Source organism: Microplitis demolitor, chromosome 10, assembly GCF_026212275.2.
Source record: "Microplitis demolitor isolate Queensland-Clemson2020A chromosome 10, iyMicDemo2.1a, whole genome shotgun sequence".
Taxonomy (NCBI): Eukaryota; Metazoa; Arthropoda; class Insecta; order Hymenoptera; family Braconidae; genus Microplitis; species Microplitis demolitor.
The window spans coordinates 6,608,886-6,628,138 of NC_068554.1; the positions used below are offsets into that span (position 1 = coordinate 6,608,886).

The 19,253-nt window shown below is 28.3% G+C and overlaps 2 protein-coding genes across 3 annotated transcripts; one reads left to right on the forward strand and one right to left on the reverse strand.

Moving 5' to 3' along the window:
- Window positions 1-574: 574 nt before the first annotated feature.
- LOC103570482 (polyadenylate-binding protein-interacting protein 2) lies at window positions 575-6,765 on the forward strand. The gene is made up of 4 exons (XM_008548245.3): window positions 575-738; window positions 1,391-1,578; window positions 3,384-3,572; window positions 5,728-6,765. Exons 2-4 carry the CDS (start codon window positions 1,408-1,410, stop codon window positions 5,815-5,817), a joined length of 450 nt encoding a protein of 149 aa, XP_008546467.1. The 5' UTR covers window positions 575-738; window positions 1,391-1,407; the 3' UTR covers window positions 5,818-6,765.
- Window positions 6,766-10,519: 3,754 nt separating this feature from the next.
- Window positions 10,520-18,542, reverse strand: LOC103570483 (catenin alpha). Of its 2 annotated transcripts, XM_008548246.3 has the most exons (5): window positions 18,312-18,542; window positions 17,004-18,072; window positions 15,860-15,886; window positions 12,931-14,445; window positions 10,520-12,354 (listed from the first exon to the last, which is right to left on the reverse strand). In XM_008548246.3, exons 2-5 carry the CDS (start codon window positions 18,048-18,050, stop codon window positions 12,190-12,192), a joined length of 2,754 nt encoding a protein of 917 aa, XP_008546468.1. In that variant the 5' UTR covers window positions 18,051-18,072; window positions 18,312-18,542; the 3' UTR covers window positions 10,520-12,189. The 2 variants fall into 2 exon arrangements, with proteins under 2 accessions (XP_008546468.1, XP_008546470.1); XM_008548248.3 differs by lacking the exon at window positions 15,860-15,886 and having other exon boundaries at window positions 10,521-12,354; window positions 18,312-18,541.
- Window positions 18,543-19,253: the final 711 nt, after the last annotated feature.

A 19,253-nucleotide genomic window follows, 5' to 3' on the forward strand; every position in this document is an offset into this window, starting at 1 on the left:
AGGGATTGCTAGTTGCTAGTTTTGCACTCAAATCTATAAGAATATAAAATAATAATTAAAAACATAATATATTTTGAAATTTATATGAGTGTGAATGTAATAGACATCATACAAATTTAAAATTATAAATAATTAAAAAAATGATATTTATAAAAAATTCACTTATTAATTTCACAATTTTTTAAATGCCCATTTTTAAAAAATTTTTATGTTATTAATTATTTACTCTATTTATTTATAATTTTAAATTTATCTGATGTCTCCTGAATTCACACTCATAAATTTAAAAATTTTCACGCGGATTTCTTGTTTTCAATTAAAAAGTTTTAAAAACTCCCGCTGTTTTCATCACACGGCTCAAGTCAAATTGTAAAATAAAAATTTAATAATCAATTACAAAAAAAAATTATAATCACTTAATATTTAGATGTTCAATTAAATTTTCAGCTAGAAAAAAAAATAATAATTTAAATTTAAAAATTCATTATATAAATTAGTAATTAATTTTAATAAACAAAGAGCTAATAAAAAATAATAAAATTTACAGGTGGTATCACTGATTAATGAATAAAAAAAATAATCACTTACAATAAAGACATACACACAAAGCACAAGTTAAGTAAAAAGGAGATACGTCAACGAAAAAATAAAAATTGTCTAGCTGTTATAACTGGCCATTTAATAGCATTAAATTATTGCTAATAATTGCGATTCACATTTTTTATAGTTTTATCTATTGTAAGTAAAATTAATTTATTACTATATCTATTATTATGTTAATTATTCTTTTATTATTGTATTGGTAAAGATAATAAAGAAGCGTCAAATTTTAATGTAGATGTAAATCGTTGACAAAACAATAACGCAATAATTAAAAAAAGAAATGAAATATCATAAGTAAATTTTAGTTTTACGTCAATACACAAATAGGTTGTTTTTTTTTTTTTTTAAATATTTTATGTAAATTATAAGTATTTATATTTAAATTATAATTTTTTAAAATAATTTGACGACTAAATTTAAGGTAATGAGAGTAAGTGAGATGGATAATAAGTGATATACGTAATTAGAGAACATGATAATAAATTTAAAGTAAACAATTTTTATTTAAATGCCATAATTTTGTTTATTTGAATTTTAAAAATAATGCTTTGATGATTTTACATTATTTTTTTTTAGTTTTCTCAAGGTGACTCGGTTACAATGACACCAAGGTTGTGTTTTAAAATACTGACCTTGCTTTCTTTTTTAAAAATCATCAGTAAAATATAATAATAAAATCACATTGTCAGTGTAATCACGTTTATTGTTTGATACGTGATTTAATTAGTATTTAAAAGAGATAATTATTGATAATGTTATTTATTTATTGAGGATTTTATATTTTTAGTTACTTAAGTCTGCGGTATGAAGATGAAGATTCCAAATAGCGGCTCCGGTAACGGATATTATGGACATGAAAGTGGTGTTATTTCTTATTTCGATACTGTTGAACAAGAAATAGACCCGCCAGCTGGTGAAAATGGTGATTTTGCAGAGTACATGTGGATGGAAAATGAAGAAGAGTTTGATAAACAGGTATTATAAATATTGATTAATTTATCACTTTAAAAAAAATATTTCTTATTTTTTTTTAAGATAATTTAAGTACTTGGGCTGTCAAAAATTAAATTCATTTTGATTAAATAAAAAAAAAATATCTAAAAGTAAAATGATAAAAGTTTTATTAGTTTTTACGTTTAAAAATAAAATAACAACTTTTTTAATTTACACTAAAGAATTTATAACTTCAAAATTTTTAATTATTAAATTTTATAGCTTACAGGCTTAAAAAATATTTTTTTTTCTATAGAGTTTTAAAAACTAGTCTCTTAAATGTCAATTACTTGTTCTATTATTCATGTACTCAGTACAAATAGAATCAATCAATTTGAAATAATAGTCTGGTAACTCGCTCCGTTTTTCATGCTTTTTTTTTATATACCTGAAGATTAGAACGTTTTTTGCGCAACGAAAATGAAAAAAATTTGCGTAATTTGTGTAAATCTAGATCTCTCCAGTAAATTTTTTACTTTCCATTTTGTTTTTTTATTTTTGGTCCCCAAAGAACTTTCAGTCTTCAAGTACATTTTTTTTTAAGAGCCTTGTTTTTTTAGAAGGAACAAATGAAAAGTTTTGCATTTTTACTATGTTTTTATTTACATCTAAAGATAACAAAAAAAATTGTTTTGAGGAAATTAAATAATTTATTATTATTGTTATTTTCGTTTGAAGTTGACGTCTCAAAAAAAAAGCACGTGGATCGTCCGGGTGATATTGACTCTTGAAGACATCCGAAATTAAAAATTGTTAATAAGCCTTAATCTATAGACATGTCATTCCCTCCGGAACTAGGATTATGAAATTTTATCAATAAATAACAAAATGGCGGGCTTTGAAAAAAAAGTCATTTTTTCCGCATAAAAAGGGTTGTAAAATGGAAAGTTAGGGGTGAAGAAAATTAATTCTAGTTCCGACGAAAACTGCAAGTGTGTAGAATAATCAGTTTCAGTTTCAGACTAATAGGTTGAATAGCAAAAAAGTTATGACTCAGGCCGACCGTAAAAACGTTGTTTCGAAATAAACGCGTTTAAAATTTAAGTAATTTTCGGCGGGCATCTTGGTACTCTTAAAAACTCGTTGTAACTCAGTTCCTATTTCGAATTTCAGTTTGAAATTTTCACAGTGTATTCTCTTCTCAATATATTTTACTTTCGAATTAAGCAAAAAAAATGTTTTCGATTTTTTCAATCCAAGTTACCAGACTACCTTAATCTATAAACTGTATTACTAATTTTATTATAGTACTTAGTCTATTATCCCTGATTAAAAAAAATGCTTGCTCCATGTTAGGGTGTATGTCTATATATTAGTCGATTCAAATTGTTTTAAATCATTTCAAATTGTTTTGAATCATTCCAAATCATTTTTATTAATCAGGGTTGAACTGGTAATTTATATAAAATAATTAAAATTTCTTTTTATAGAAGATATAATTTACTTGTTTTACATTAAACTATAAAATAAAATATTTATTATTATAACATGTAATGACAGCGTTAACTTTCAGTTTACAGTTATCGTGATTTAAAAATAAATTTGTTATAATAAAAGTTGTAGTGTAATGTAATAAACTTACAATAAAATGATTTTCTTTACAAGGCAATCCAGATTTTTTTTAGTCATTAATTTTTTTTTTAATTATGTCTGTATATATAATATATAAAATCATTATTATAAATCGATAAAATAGTAGAGACTAATCGCAATACTTGTGGTTTACATAAATAGTAAGCTAAAGAAAATTGATAAAAAAAAATTTGTAATTTAATAATGTATTGTAGGTAATGGAACAGTTAGAAGAAGAAGAACTAATGGAAGAATGTCTAGAAGCGATGTTGGAAGAAGAAAGACAGCATCAAAGAAATCAGTTATCATCAAATTGGTGTAATGTTACAACGGAAGCTATCAGTGGTAACGAATTATGCCAGCAATTGAGTAGCCTTCGAGTCCATAATGATCTTGCGAAATCGGTAAATTTATACATTTTAATTATTTATTATTCATAAAATTATTTTATTACTGATTAGTTATCTCAATCGGTTTATTTTTAGTTTGCTGATTAAAATAAAATACTTTAAAAACAATGATAATACTTTAATTCACAATAACTCTCAGAGTGTATGAATTAAATATACATTTTACATTCTAATTGGAAAGGAAATTTTATAATCTATAACTTTAGTTCTTATTAAAAATATCATACAGTTGTTAGTTTTAAAGATAGAGAAGTATAAGTCTTTAAAAAATGAATTACGATAGTAGAAGTGGTTCAAATTTTTTTAAAAATCGACTCAAGTATTTTAAATCAGTACCAAATATTAAAAAAATTAAATTTTATTTCTAATTAGTTTTTTGGATGTATAATTATATCATATATTTGTTAAGGTGACCCAGCAATTAACCGTGGCTCAACTTTTGACCTTTTTAAATTTTTTTTTAATATTAAAAATTAAAATGATTTAATGAACTTTCCAATGGTATACAGCAACAACTTTTGCATTCTATTGTAGGAAATTTTTAATTGATAACTTTTTATCTTGACTTTTAGTCTTAGTAATATTAATTAGAGTAGACTATTAAATAATTTACGTCCGTATCATTTAACTATGCAAATAAAATTAAATGTTTAGATATAAAGAATTATAAATAGTACAGTAATCAGCATGTAATTCACTATAAGTCATCTTCGAATTTTGAATTCTTAAAATGACAATTATTGAATTAAAAAAAAAATTAACAAACAAACCAATGAATATTTTTATTTCGAAATTAAAATATATATAAAATTATTCAGAAAACTTGAGGTATCGAGTTAATTATCGCATAAAAATATCTGAGGCTATGGAAAGATACCAATTGAAGTCAAGATCGTTCTAATGATACTAAGATTAATCACATTGATTAATTTGATAATATAGATACAATATTGCTGTCACAAAATTTCTCTTATTCTTTTAATAATATAGATAACAATCAATTGATAATTAGTGTTATTATTTATGTTTATTTCGATTAATCGTAATAATGATACACTGTAAAAAATTTGTGGAGTAAACGCAGATTATTTAATATCTCCGGAGTGAAATTTACTCCCAAGGGAAGTTTATTTTAACACTAAAACTCCGAATTGTACTGAACACGGATCAAAATAAAATCCACATCAGTGAAAAAAACTTCCTATTTACTCTGTACGCGGAGTGGTTTTTTTTTAAACTCTGTGCCTATCCGAGCCAAAAGCGAGGGTAGCAAACACGAATTGGGACGTCCCAATCTTCCTACGCGGTGTATTTTAATTTTTAAAAATGTCAAACAGCCATAACTAATAGAAATATTGTTTTCTTTTTTTTGGAAATTTGTTTTTTCATCATTAATCCGCCGAGGAGTAGAACGACTTCAAAAACAATTGAAAAATTCCTGATATAAGTATTTTTATGGCCAAAAGCAGATAGAGTCCTACTTCTAGACCATTGCCCTAAATTTTTCTTATGCACATTGTAAAATATACTACTCAATAGTACGTAAATAAAGTGCAATTTCTACTAACAACATAGTCAAAATTTAGTTATTGGCTACATGTCCTTACAGTACCAATCTTTATGGGTAATTTTTATTCCAAAATTATCTGCGCACATATTTTATACTAAAATAAAACTCCGATTTGTGAATCACGTATTTTTTAATATTTTTTAAGCCATACATTTTATTTTTATCTACTTATTATATAATACAAAAATATGGTGGCTATATTATGGGTTTGTTCTCTGTACCAAGACCACTTACCCACAGAATTGATACCTTTGCCATTCGAAAATGTGAAAATGAGAATACGATGGCACGTAATATCGCCATTATCAGTGAAAGAGTCAATGAATCATTTTATCAAATGTTAGTAAATTTTTCTCTCAGTGTAAAGATATGACTGAAACAAAATTTTCCATATTCTCTTGATAATAATATAGATTTTTTAACTTATATCACTTCTTAGACATAAACTTAATTAATGACAAATTATTCATTCATTTTTAGTAATGATTAAACTCAATAGAAATTGGTGTATAAAATAAGTAAACTGGGCCATTTACTTTAGTAAATTTACTAAAAGTAATTATTTGTTTATATTTACAGAGTACTTTGAATCCAGATGCAGAAGAATTTATTCCTTCTTATAAAGTATCAGCTGTAAGTACAACGGAAGTAACAAGTGAATCATCATAAAACGTAAATTTATTTTGAATAACGCGTGTTATTTTGTGAGCTAATTCAAATAAATGGGCATATACGGAATGATAATAATGAATTGATTATTGAAGACACAAATAAATCTTGACAGAAACAAAAGGATAAATATATAAGCTCATAATATATATACATATACATAAACACGCAATAAAGTACAATGAATAATAATAATAATAATTATTTAATTGCCATCAGCCCTCCAATGACGACCACAGGCGTATTTTAATTCCGAATTTTTAATTCTTTGGCGTTACATTATCGCCTTTATCATGTAGTTCGCGGCATATGAAATTATTATTTGCTTCTATATTAATTACTAATCAGCAATGAGAAATAAAAAGAATAAAAAAATAAGAAAAAAAATTACTACAAAAAAACAAAAAAAAAAGTATATAAAATTACACTTATAACGAACAATAATCAATAAATCTTTTATTAATGTACTTAAAGATAATTATTATATTGGAAGATAAATATGCACTCAACTAATATCAATAACAAGAAAAAATTTTATTTTAAAATTTATTTGTTTTAAAGTTTTGTTTAATAGGCAATGAAGCAATTTATTATTTTAAATAATTTATTTCTTTTATCAGATCTCATAGCTTGCGAGGGCTGCGAGACCTCATTTATTAATTAAAATGTTTTAATAAGAGTTTAAAAAATAATTATTTAAATTATGACTTTGTTTTAATGATTAAAATATATTTTTTAAATTCAAATTGATGTAGTCTTCCGTCTAATGTATTTTTATTATCATAATCTGTTTTAACTTGTATAAATAACAAATTTATTGATAAGAAAAAAAGAGTAAAGACAGTAAGCAAATTTTTAAAAAATTTATTATAATTGTCAAATAAAATCTAAAAATATTTAGCATGTAAATGTACTATTACATTGTATAAAGTCTTTGTTTTTATTGTAACGTTTATAAATAATCGATATTTTTTTTTTTTTTTTTTTTTTTTTTTAATTCTGGTGTCTACTCATAAAAATGATACATTCATTTTTAAATACATCGTTTAATTATACACATTTATATTTCTATTACAACTTTTAATGCGATGATAAATTATTGAATTTGTGAATTTAAAATTTTGAAAATTTATGCAAACATTAAAAAATTATTGAATTTATTGCAAAGCTAAATTTAGTTTTATCTTTAAAATATTATCTACTGTATAAACTAAAATGTGTTTAGAAAATATTTTTCTTAAACTCCGTAATTATTTAGCTGATTATTTTTGGTAATAATAAATTTTTTTTCTCAATCTTAGATATGAGAATGAAATATTAATACAAATTAATTATTTTAAATTTTCAAAATTATTTTTAAATAATTGTGATTAATTTTTTATTTTATGAATCGCTTATGTTGAGGATTAAAAAAAAAATTCTAAAACTTATTACAAATTTTTATTGTCATAAATTAACTACTTATTAGATCTAAATTTAAGTCTATGAGAAATATAGTTCAAATAAATTTATAACCAGAAATAAGTAAAATTAATAAAGTTTAAGGTTTAGGGTTTGCATGCATGATTTAATAATTTCTTTAAATTCAAATATTTTATAAACATACGCCGCATTGTAACTCTATTTGTATTGGTAAATGAGCATTTGTGATTATTATCACTCTTATTGTTTTTTTTACCTAGTATTTAACAATAGCTTAGGTATAAAAAAAAAAAGAAAAAAAAATATTAAATAATTATTTAAAAAGCAATATTTCTTAATTATTTTTCTTACCTAAAATTATCCTATCCTTTTAATTTAAAAATAAAATATGAAAAACGGTTGAGTCTGTCGGCCAACCCCAAAACTTTTCGCTGTATGCGAGCTCAGAGAGCTTGCAAATTTTATTATTGGTAAACTTTTGAGCTCTTTGATCTCAAAAAACGCTTAGATCAAAAAAATATAAATTTCGATGAAAGAAAGTAACTTTTGTCTGACGATATCTTTGGAATAAATCGATTGACTTGTGGATATCCATTATAAAAATGGCCCGAATAGTTTCCTAGGACCTCAAAATGTTGACTTCTGATGATAACTTGATTTTCGAAAATCCGGCCAAACCAATAACTTCCCTTTCTTCTAAATTTTAAATTTCCATAACGAGAAGTTAAAAATGCCACCTGACCTCCGGAATGGAAGTAGATTTTTCACGAAAATAACTTGAAACCCTAATAAAATCGGTAAAAATGATCATTAAATAAAAATTAAAAGTACTAAATATCTTTATTTTGAAAAAAAAATTCATTAAGAAAAAAGCGTAGAGAAGATTTTGCGATTCCATCGCTCCGAAAATATAAATAAAAAAATCGAGCGCCAATAAAGCACATTCAGCGCTTTCGCGTTCGAGGTGTGCAAAAGATGTGGGAAGTTATTGACAAAAGCTTTGAAGGAAGACTTAACGTCAAACAAAGCTGTAATTTATTCTCGCCAAATTTATATTATCGGAAAATATTTCAGCTGATAACACCAAACGGTATGAAAGAAAATGCTCATATGAGTATATACTGTGTTAAAAGTACACCGCTTGATATTTCACACCGAGCAGACCGTGTAGTCATCGGGGACCATTTTCACACCAAAAATTTATTATAGTGTATGTTCAAATTTTTACTAGTGGGCGTACTTTTCCGTAGCCAGCGAAAGAAAATGTAGGGGAAGCTACTTATTAGCAGGTTGCTTAAAACCAGATTGTACTTTATTATCCAATTTAGCAATACTAATTGGATATTTTAATCCCGCTCTCATAAATAACTGCAATTTTTTCACGTACTCTACTCACTAAAAATACGCATTATAAGTGGCCGAATTTCTGCCCAAAAAAAAAACAAAAAAAATTCAAGCGGATTAAGGAATTGTTAAGGATCAATGGGAGCTCAAGAAAAGAATATGTGGCGCTGTTATAAAAAAACTAGCATCAATGTGATGATGATGTCACCATCCACAATTGATATGCTTTCTTCTCAGGTACAGAGATACAGAAAAACAATGGCGTCGAACGTTTTGGTGAAGAATAACTACGGTCATGTCGCATTGCACACATACACATATGTGTAGAATGCATTTTGGCGCGAAACATTTTCGTTGTCTCTGGATGAAAAGGTAATTGGACATCTTCAAGGCACATACGCAACAGAATATTTTTAAATGATACAGAACGAACGATAGGGCGTTTGGGTTTTGGCGCGAATTAGATGGAATTCTTATAAATTTGTATTTAAATTTATGATTATAAATAACATACTCTAAAATAATTTGTACGAATAACGAAGATAATGATATAAAACTTGACCATTCCGAATAAGAAGTAATTCTAAGTGTACACCAATTGGTGCTTAATTAACTGGAATTGGTGGATAGTTAGACTAGAGCCGTCTATTGCATCAAATGTACGTGTACGAATTAATTGGTAGCTATTTATATAACAAAAGTTACAAAGTAATTAGAAAAAAGTTATCTATTTAATGTCCATGTACGAATCTATTAACGGCTGTTGATTCAATAAAAAAGTACCAGGTAATTAGAAAAAAATTTTCTATCAATTTAATGCACATGCATGAATTAAATTCAGGCTATTTATGCAATGAAAATTCCCAGGTGATCAGACTAGCGCCGTTTAAATAAGATGTACATGTACGATTTAATTGCATGCTTTATATCTAACTACAATCATAAAATAATTACTAATTTACTTTTTTTATTTTACGTATCTATATATTTACTTTTTTTTTATTATTTAAATTTACATGTTCGAATATATACAGGCTTATATTTAGCTGATTATCGAGATTTCAAAAACTATAGTCTTCTGATATTGATATTCTTATCGACATTGATGCTGGTTTTTCATGACGGCGTCACATATTCTTGTCCCGAGCTCCCAGTGATTCTCAACAATTCCTTAATCCGCTTTTATGTTTTTTTTTTTTTTTTTTTGGAAGAAATTCGCCCACTCCATTATAAAACACAGACTCATAAAACTCACTACTATACCTCAAAAAATAATCCTATCAAAAAAAACCCATGTGAGATTGTATGAGAACCCATAGGAATCCATATAGAAAAGTATGGATTTATACACAGGCAAGGAATTTTTGAGTAAAAATTACCCATAAAGTTTGGTACTGTAAGGATATGTAGCCATCTATGTAACAGTAACGGTTACCATTCTAGCATACGAATCAGAACTCTTCTTGTCTCTCCGTGTATATAAGTAATTTTTACAGAATCCGGGGTATCCATAGAAATTAATATAGGAATGTATGGATTTATATAAGAATCCATGTAGGAAGCTATGGGTATCTGGATTCCGGTATGGGAAATTCACATAGGAAATTGTGGGTACCTGGATTCCCATATAGGAACTTGGATGTATGAATTTCTTTGTTAGAAATCCATGTAGGAATTTGAATTTCTATGCCTATCGTCTATTGATACGAGTCGATGAATATTTTCTGAATCCCTATAAGAAACCATATGGGAATCCATCCGAAAACACTACGTAGGAACTTAGGAAACTAGACTAGGTTCCCATATGGATTTTTTTGATAGGAATAGCTATAAATTTATATGAAATCTACTAAAAAAGACATTAAGAGCATTAATTTTATGCAAAAGTTTATTTATTGATCTACAGTGTTTACAACACATAAAATATTATTTTTAATGGAATTGAAAATAAAAAAAACATATTTTACCACAAATTATACAATTAAATTGGAACTCTAATTTAAATTCTTAATTTTTTGTTGATTAAAAAAAAATATATATAATACTCATAAATAATTAATAATTAGTGTTACTTTAAACTTATACTTATTACGTATTTATATTAATTATTGTATCAGATACGAGTGTGTTAAAAGTGCTGAATAGTTATATTTTATAAGAACTTAAACAATATTAATCATGGAAGTTAATGATTGGCAATAGGTAATAGTTTTATAAGTAATAACTTAAAGTACTGTGGAATTATCATTATTTTTAGATTAATAAACTAAATAAAACACATGGGTATGCGCACAAAATGATTAGTATTGTACCAGTATTCAGGTTTGGTCTTGTCGCAATTACTCAATAGACGAAAGAAAAACAGAGTGATATGTTGACGTTTATCTTTAGTTCCATCAAGTATTATTGTATAAAACTGGTAGAAAATTCGTACAAACCAATGAGGCCTTTGATTGCTTTAGTTTATTAATTACTTTTTTTTTTTAATTTTCTATTTTAATACGACATTAATACTTTAATAATTATTTTCTAATTAATGAATAAATTTATTAGTTTAAAAAACTTAAATTTAGTTTTATAAAAAAAAAAGTTTATAGAAAAGTTTAATGTACGTGTACATTTTTTTTTTTTTTTTTGAATACTTTAACAGTCTCGTGATTTCATTTCTGATTCAAATATTTAATTAAAGTTATTTTTATTATTGAGCTTTCAGTTTATTTAGAACTGTCACTTTTATTTAAATAAAAATTTTAGATTATTTGGTGTTACAGTACAGAATGTTTGTGTTTTTATTGCTTGTGAGTAAAAGATATTTTTCTATAAGAGCTGTTCATAAAATACGTTCGCACTTATAGGGGAGGAGGAGGTGTCACTTAGTGTTACGATGTGACAAGGGGGGTCGGGGGGTCTAAGGAAACGTGAATACTACGTCACGACGTTCGTAGTTCATCAAAAAATTTTGCAAATTTTTCCCGCGGTTTTTTCAAATTTTATTTCTTCTTACAATAGAAAGTCATTCGTTACATATTTGTGAATATATGAATATTTCTGTCATAATCAGGGAGGGGAGGTGGTCTATCATTTGTGGCGCAAATAAAATTTTGCGTGACATACTTTATGAACTGCACCAAAGAATTCTTTTTATCAAATTTATGGTTGATTTATTTTATTCATTTTTCAATGTAAATTTTACTTAAGTGAATAAAAAATTTTCCTGAAATTTTCCGATTGGCGTGACAGGTCTAGTAAAAAAAAAAAAATTTAATATTTCTGTCGCAAAAAATTTATAAATATCCGCAGATAAGTTACTAACTATCAGTAGATAAATAATTAAAAATAATTGATCATTGGTGTATGTACTAAAATAAAGAGTAAAATCTCTCGATACAACCATGTAAATTATTATAAAAGTGTAAAGATTTTAATGAATCTTCGAGACATAAAAAAAGAAATCAAGTCTCGATGAAACATAATTTAAAGACTTTTACAGTTAAGACTTTCAGTAATTTAGATTACTGAGTATAATTTTTAATATTTTCTAATAATTCATTTAATAATATATTATTATTATTTTTTTTATTTTTATTATTATTGTTGTTAATTATTTTATACAGTATCCGTTGGACTTTGGAATTCAGATAATGCGTGAATTGGATTCTGTACTTTTTTCTGTGAACCTTTTCGTACTTTAGCGCGAACTTCTTCAGGCCGTTCTGGACGCACAAGTGGTTTTTTCTCCGGTGCTTTCATTTTCCAAACTACTATTGGTGACTAAAAGTATAAACAAAGGAAATTAATTAGAGGTTTTATCAAAAAGAAAATAAATATGAAAACTTACTGAGCAGCTGACTAGCATACTTACATACTAGTTATCCAAGAAAGTATAGAAATATATTTATATAAGCTTAGTTACATTCTTAAATACTTGAGCAATATGAAGAGCTTTATTTATGTACTAATTTGAGTATTTTTTATTTATTTATTTTTATTAAAAAAATTATTTCAAATGATCCTGATGTTAACAGACAATTAACAATTTTCGGGTTTTTTTTTTTTTTTTCGATAAATCACTTTCAAAAATAAAAAACTAAAAATATGCACATGTAGAAAATTGAAAAAACTACAAGTGCAATTTTTTAAAAATACTTTTTTTTTTATAATTTATTGTTTTGAAAAAATTCTAAAAATTATTAGACGTCAGCTAACTTATGATCCTGAAGTAAAGAAAATTGTTTTCTATTTCCATACGTAAATTTATCGAGAATATATCAAGGTTCTAATGCAAATAAAACTAAGAATAACAATCTGGCTCTTCATAAAATAAATAAAATAAAAATGAATACTTACAGTAACGTTTGATTGTCTAGGATATTTGGTAGAAGCGACGTAAGAAGCCTTGACCGTAAGAACAACAGCATTCATCAAATTCTTAGCGGCTTGTATAAGTGACGTAGCGCTGTCCAAGCCCGACACTATCAGCTCGCCACTGATATTCTGAACATCAGCTTTAACTTTGCTAGTAATATTCATTTGATGACAATAAAGCGCGATTCTCTGCAAGTACGCCAGCAAATCTTTTTTGGTCGAACTTTCGGGACACTGGTCAGCAATCTGTCTTGTGAGTTTGTCAAGCTTGGTACCGGCTTCAGAAATTTTTTTAGCAGCAGTAATAACATCCATGGTAGTTTTCAAAGGCCCGCGACCACGAGTAAAGTCTGTCATTTCCATCATAATCATGCACATGTGCTTAGCAAGAACAATAATGTCATTGCCAGCGTCGTCCCACTTGGCAACTTCCTTATCAAATTTAAGTTTTTCACTTCTAAAGTACTCGACCTGCTGGAGAATCTTTTGTTTATCTTCTTCAGGCATTTTACGCATAGCTTCACGTGCGGTAGTGATACCACTTATCTCTGGATACTCATCAACGCCATGTTCTCCAGTCTGCGCACTAGATTTGCTGCGTGTTTCCAGTGTGTAGTGTTCGTCTAGTTCAACATCTTCAGGATCTAGGTCTTCATCAGCGCGGTTCATCAACACAGCACGTCTAATTTCCCTAACACCGTCGTAAACAAGCCTTGAAGCGTCAATGAAATCATTCTCATCGACGTCTTTAGCAGGATTGCTACTCAACGCATCAACAGCAATTTCAACTCGCTGAGCAAACTTCGGCATCACTTGCTCGCGTAGAACTTTGACCGCTTCTAGAACACGTTTAGTATAAATACACGGTTCATAATTGTCCATTTCTGCTTGAACGACATTGCAAACTCTGGCTGAACGACCGCGTATTGCACCGGCAGTTCGATCTAGAGTATCAGCATCACCTTCCTGTAGTGCAAGGACACATTTATTAACGTCTTCAAGGATATGATTTTCTGATACCGCGAGGAAGTCATCAATTGTCGTGATATCATCGACAGCTTCTGTAAGAACGCGAACTTGATTCTCCCAAGCTTGACGAAATACTTCCATATTGTCTAGCGCAACTCTTGATCGCGGACGTGCTGCCAGCACACGTGCGGCATTTATAACTTGCGGGCATAAATTTTCAATCTGTGCCGCAGCGTAACGAACCATTTTGACTCCGTCCTCATTGCCTGACATACTGCAAACTAAATTCGCGACCTCGACGAGCTTATTTGCGTGCTCTGTGAATACCAGAGCGTATTCTTCGACTTCTTTGTCCCTGCCATTACGAGCAGCTTCTATCAAAACCAGAAGCGGAACGTTGGTCTCCAGAAAACTGTCAGACACATGATCCACCACAGCTTTGCGAAGTTGACGACGTAAGTCCCTTGTTTTGCGACACATATGATCGATAGCACGCTCCAGGCCTTCTGATTGCTCCTTGACACCCATCTGTCAATAAGTATTCATTTAAATTAGTATCATTTAGTGTTAATAATAAAAATAAATTAAAAACGTCTATGCTAGCTTGTCATCGTGGTTCATTCACTGACGACAAATGTGCATGTGTTAATTTTTTTAAGCGATTTGTATATTAATTATTTTAAATAAATATAATAATAGCCTAATTACAAATAATTGAAATTATAAATTGAATTATTTGTAACTGGACTACTCTTATATTTATTTAAGGACATTCTTATACAGTGCCCCCTCCCTTGCTTTCTAAAAATGTTCAATGACTTTGTCATAATCGTATTAAAATTTTATTAATTAATGAAAATAAAAATATAAGCATTCGTTGAGAAAAGGACAAAAGAAGTTATAATTTGGCTAGGATACTAATTAAAAAAAAAATTACTTATGGTTTATTTAAAATAGCAGTTTAAAAAAATTTTAGTATAAAAAATTTGTAATTTTTAAGTATAATCTTGTCAAGAAAATTTTACTTGAATTTATTTATTAGATAACGCTTGGCTCCAAATTATTATCAAGTGTGAGTAATTTTTTTTTTAAACCACATCCTAGTGAAGTTAAGGGGGGAAAAGAGTCTGAGATACAAAAAAAAGTAACTCATGACTGTTTCATCTGAAATCAAAAAATTAAAAAGATTTCTTTGGTACATAAGTTTATCTTAGATTTGAATGAAGGATTTTTTTCTTTAATTACTTATTATTTAATTACACAAAAGGAATACTAGGATACTTAAGAAATCTTTTTGGTTTTTTGATTTCAGATGAGACAGTCATGTTATCCTGTCTACGACATGTAGCATTTTTTTGGAGGTGACTCGGCTCTCCTCATTACCACTGACACATTTTTCAATATTTTTTTATGAAAATTTAGCAGAATATTCTTGGAATGATGCTTAATAATGTCACAAATTTTAAGAATTTTAATAACGAAGGTATTTTGAAAAAAAAATCACAAAAATATCCCCCTTTTTTTTGTATCTCAGACCCATTTCCCCCTAACTACGTTGCTCTTTTTTTCAATTAATGCTTTAATTATTTCTTAATTAATTAATAAAATATTAATACGGTTCTAACAGCTTGCGGTCATTAAATATTTAATAAAAAAAAAGTAGGGAGTACCGTCTAAGAGCGTCCTTAACAGTGAAACAAATTATTAAAATATTAAAATTATTAATCACATGTGGAAACAAAAGTATAAGTGCTTCGGCGGTGGCGTATTTATATTATTATAAATTTATATATATATATATATATATACTTATAAATTTTATGTATATTTATATAAATATATATATAAATATTAGTAATTTAACTCCTGTTAAAAGCTGTAATGGCAATTAAATCTCACGTGTTTCACAAAACAACCAACACACTTAGGACGGAATATTTACCCGTTTCCGTCGACGTGCTAGCTGTAACTGTTCATCACCAAAAAACATAAGGACAAAAGTAAAATATATTTATAATTATCGTTCTAAAGCTGCTGGTAGATAATAAATAATATTAAATAAATTACAGGGTGGCCACAAATTTCGGGAAAACCAGGAATATCATGGAAATCTCAGGGAATTTCGAAAAGTATCCGGGAATTAAATTGCGATAGTTCAAAATTAAAAATTTTTTCAATAATACACTAGTTATAAAACTTAGGGGATATTAAAAAAATTTCAGATTTTCAACAGGTTGTAACTCGAAGGAAAATGGTCGTACGACAAAAACAAAAAAAGCAAATTGTAGCTTAAAGTGTCTAGTTTTCTGATCTGGTCTTTAAATTTTTTTATTATGTGCGGTTTCGGAGTAATCCTAAGGAAATTATCGAAAAAGAAATTTACTAAATTTTTGCACGTCTTAAAAACGGTATTCGAGCTTCAATACATTTTTTTCGATAATTATGATTGATTTTTGATTGCTCCGGAACCGTGAATAATAAAAAAATTTTAAGACCAGATCAGAAAACTAGACACTTGAAGCTACAGTTTGCCTTTTTGTTTTTGTTGTATGACCATTTTCCTTCGAGTTACAAACTTGAAAATTACTAAAAAATTTGAAATTTTTTTAGTATCTCTTAATTTTTGTAGCCAGTGTATTTTGAATTTATTTGAATCATAAAATTTCTTATTAAATATTTTAACTTACACATTTTTAACATTGAATAATCAAAAGTAGGCAATATTAATTTATTTTATTGGCATTTTTTATGGTTTCTCACACGATTTAATTATTGAAAATGAAAATGTAATAAAAACTTTGAATATCTAAAAGATACGAATCAAATTTCTAGATCAGGGAAAAATGTGAAAAAGTTTACTGGAAAACCGGTAAATATCAGAAAATTTTAAAATCGTTTCTTTGTGACCACCCTGAATTACTTAACTTAATAGTATTGGTTACAACTATTTTTAGTCAGGCGTCGATCAAATTTTTTTTTAAATTTATTTTATTTGATCTCTAATTAAAAATAGTTTGATTATAAACTATAATTATAATTATTATTAAATATTCATATGAAATATATACTGATATAAAAATACTTACATTATTCATGTACTCACTGAGTAAATCTTGCAAAGCTTGTCTAACAGCATTGCACTCAGCAACAATCCGTTCGCGTCTTTCATCGCGAGTGCAAGAAGAGTCAGCCATGAGAGCTGCGCCACTAATAATGCTTTCAAGCCGTTCCTCAAGACTGGGTCTAGTGCGTACCTCGTTATAAGCAAGAGGGGACATGACCATTCGTTCATCAAAGTCATCAAGCGCAGCCGCGAGTTCACCAGGTCCATCATAAGGATGCTGACTGTCTATAGGCATTTTACCTTGGGCCACATCATTAATAGTGTTGACAGCTTCGCAGACCTGTTTCAGTACGTAATCGCGATTGGCTTTGGCTGCTGCTAGCTCAGGATGACGCACGTAGACCTTGGAAGCAGTCAGCAGCATAGTTGAGTGTTTCTTCAAAACAGCTCGTGCAGCAGCCAAATCATCACGCAGCTGAGGATCTTTTAATTCTTGCTGACGCTTAGCTGCCTGGTTCATCAGCTCAGATGCGTTTCTACCAAACTGTTTTATATTTTCCAGCAGCTCCTGTTGCGACGACGCGTTCTTGAGTTTTTTCAAATCATCCTCCACTACATGCAGTGACTTGAGCAGTAAATGAACATCAACCATGTCAGCGAGAATCAGAAGACGTGTTACTGCTGACAGTAAATTACGCGCAGCTCGTACCATGTTACCGCGTTTCAATGATGAGCATGGATCCTCTGAGAATTCACGTGCCGCAATACTCATAGCAGCTCCAGTTTTACGAACTTCTTCAACAGCACAAAGCATCTCCGCAGTAATATCCGGATTCTCATACGCTATTTGTTCCCCACGTTCTATAAAATTAGCTGTCGCTTTCTCGACAGTTCCAACAAGAGCGCTAGCACGTTTTGATTTACCTTTTTTCTTCTTACTCGGTCCCTTGGTATTTACCAGCGTCGTCACCTGGAGTACTAAAGGCTCCAGTGTTTTTTCCACCGACATCGTACGAATTTCCAAATTTTTTGGGTCCCATTTCAATTGGATTGGTCCAAAATCTGACATCTTATTATTTTGACAGATTCACCTGATAATAAGTACTAGTTAGGTTATTATGACTCATAAGACATCAAGCGATGAATCATCGACTCAACAAACAATTAAACAATTTTACTTTTTAAATAAATTCAAACTATAAAAGCCACTGGTTATAACTCGTGTGAAAGAAAGCTTGAGCTTTAAATTTATGGATTTATTGGATAAACTCGGCCATCACAACGTCTAACAATGGCTTTATGCTATTTTATCTAAACTTACAGGACTTACCTTGTCAAAAAAAATTCAGATAGTTGTTTTACTCAGTTTATTTTTCAATTTAAAATATTATTACTTGATAGTAGTGCCGTTTAGTGTTTAAGTATTTCCATTAACTTGCAATAAAATAATATACGACCTTTTTTTTTGGCAAATGCTCACTGCTCTAGTTTCAAGTTTCAGATTTACCATTTACCTACTACTTTTCGCTCCTGACGTCATTATTTCCGTTTTATTGTGTTGGGAATAGAGTGGGGGCTTCAGGGACACTAAAATTTCATGGTATGGACTCTGGTTTACGCCCTCTCTGTTGATAATTTCTGTGTGAGTTATTTTATCGGCTGTTTGTAATGTAGTGCAAGTAGAAGTTTGAATTTTATTGGTTGCCGCCATTTGCTGCCTGATCTTGAGCGCCGCCGCCTGGCGAATTGAAGTACTGGTAGAAAAAAATTAAGGCGGCTGGTGTCCAGTAAATTTTTTGTGTTTAAAATAAAGGTGAATTAGTTAAATTGTGAGGTGTTATATATTCATAAATGTCAGTAATTGTATGTAAGGTAAAAGTAATTTGATTAGTTAATTAGGTACAGTGATATTATGTTAAATGTGAATTGCTGCTCTGCTGATTTTTGTCTATTGTCATTGTAATGGGGTACCGGTGAGTTATTTTTTCATGCAGAAATTATTATAAATATTTTTAATTGTTTTAATTTTTTATTTTGCAATGAAACTGGCGTTTAAATTTTGAGAAATTTAATTGACTTTCAAAATTAATTTTATTGATAATTATTAAGTGACATTGACTTGTTGGTTCAGATTAGGTTTAAAACAAAACATGGCCACCAATTGTTGACAAAGAATTCTAATAATATTTTTAGATAAAAAAATTTTTATTTTATATAAGTTTTTGATAATTATTTAATGAAAAATAATTAATAATTATGATTTTGAAACTAA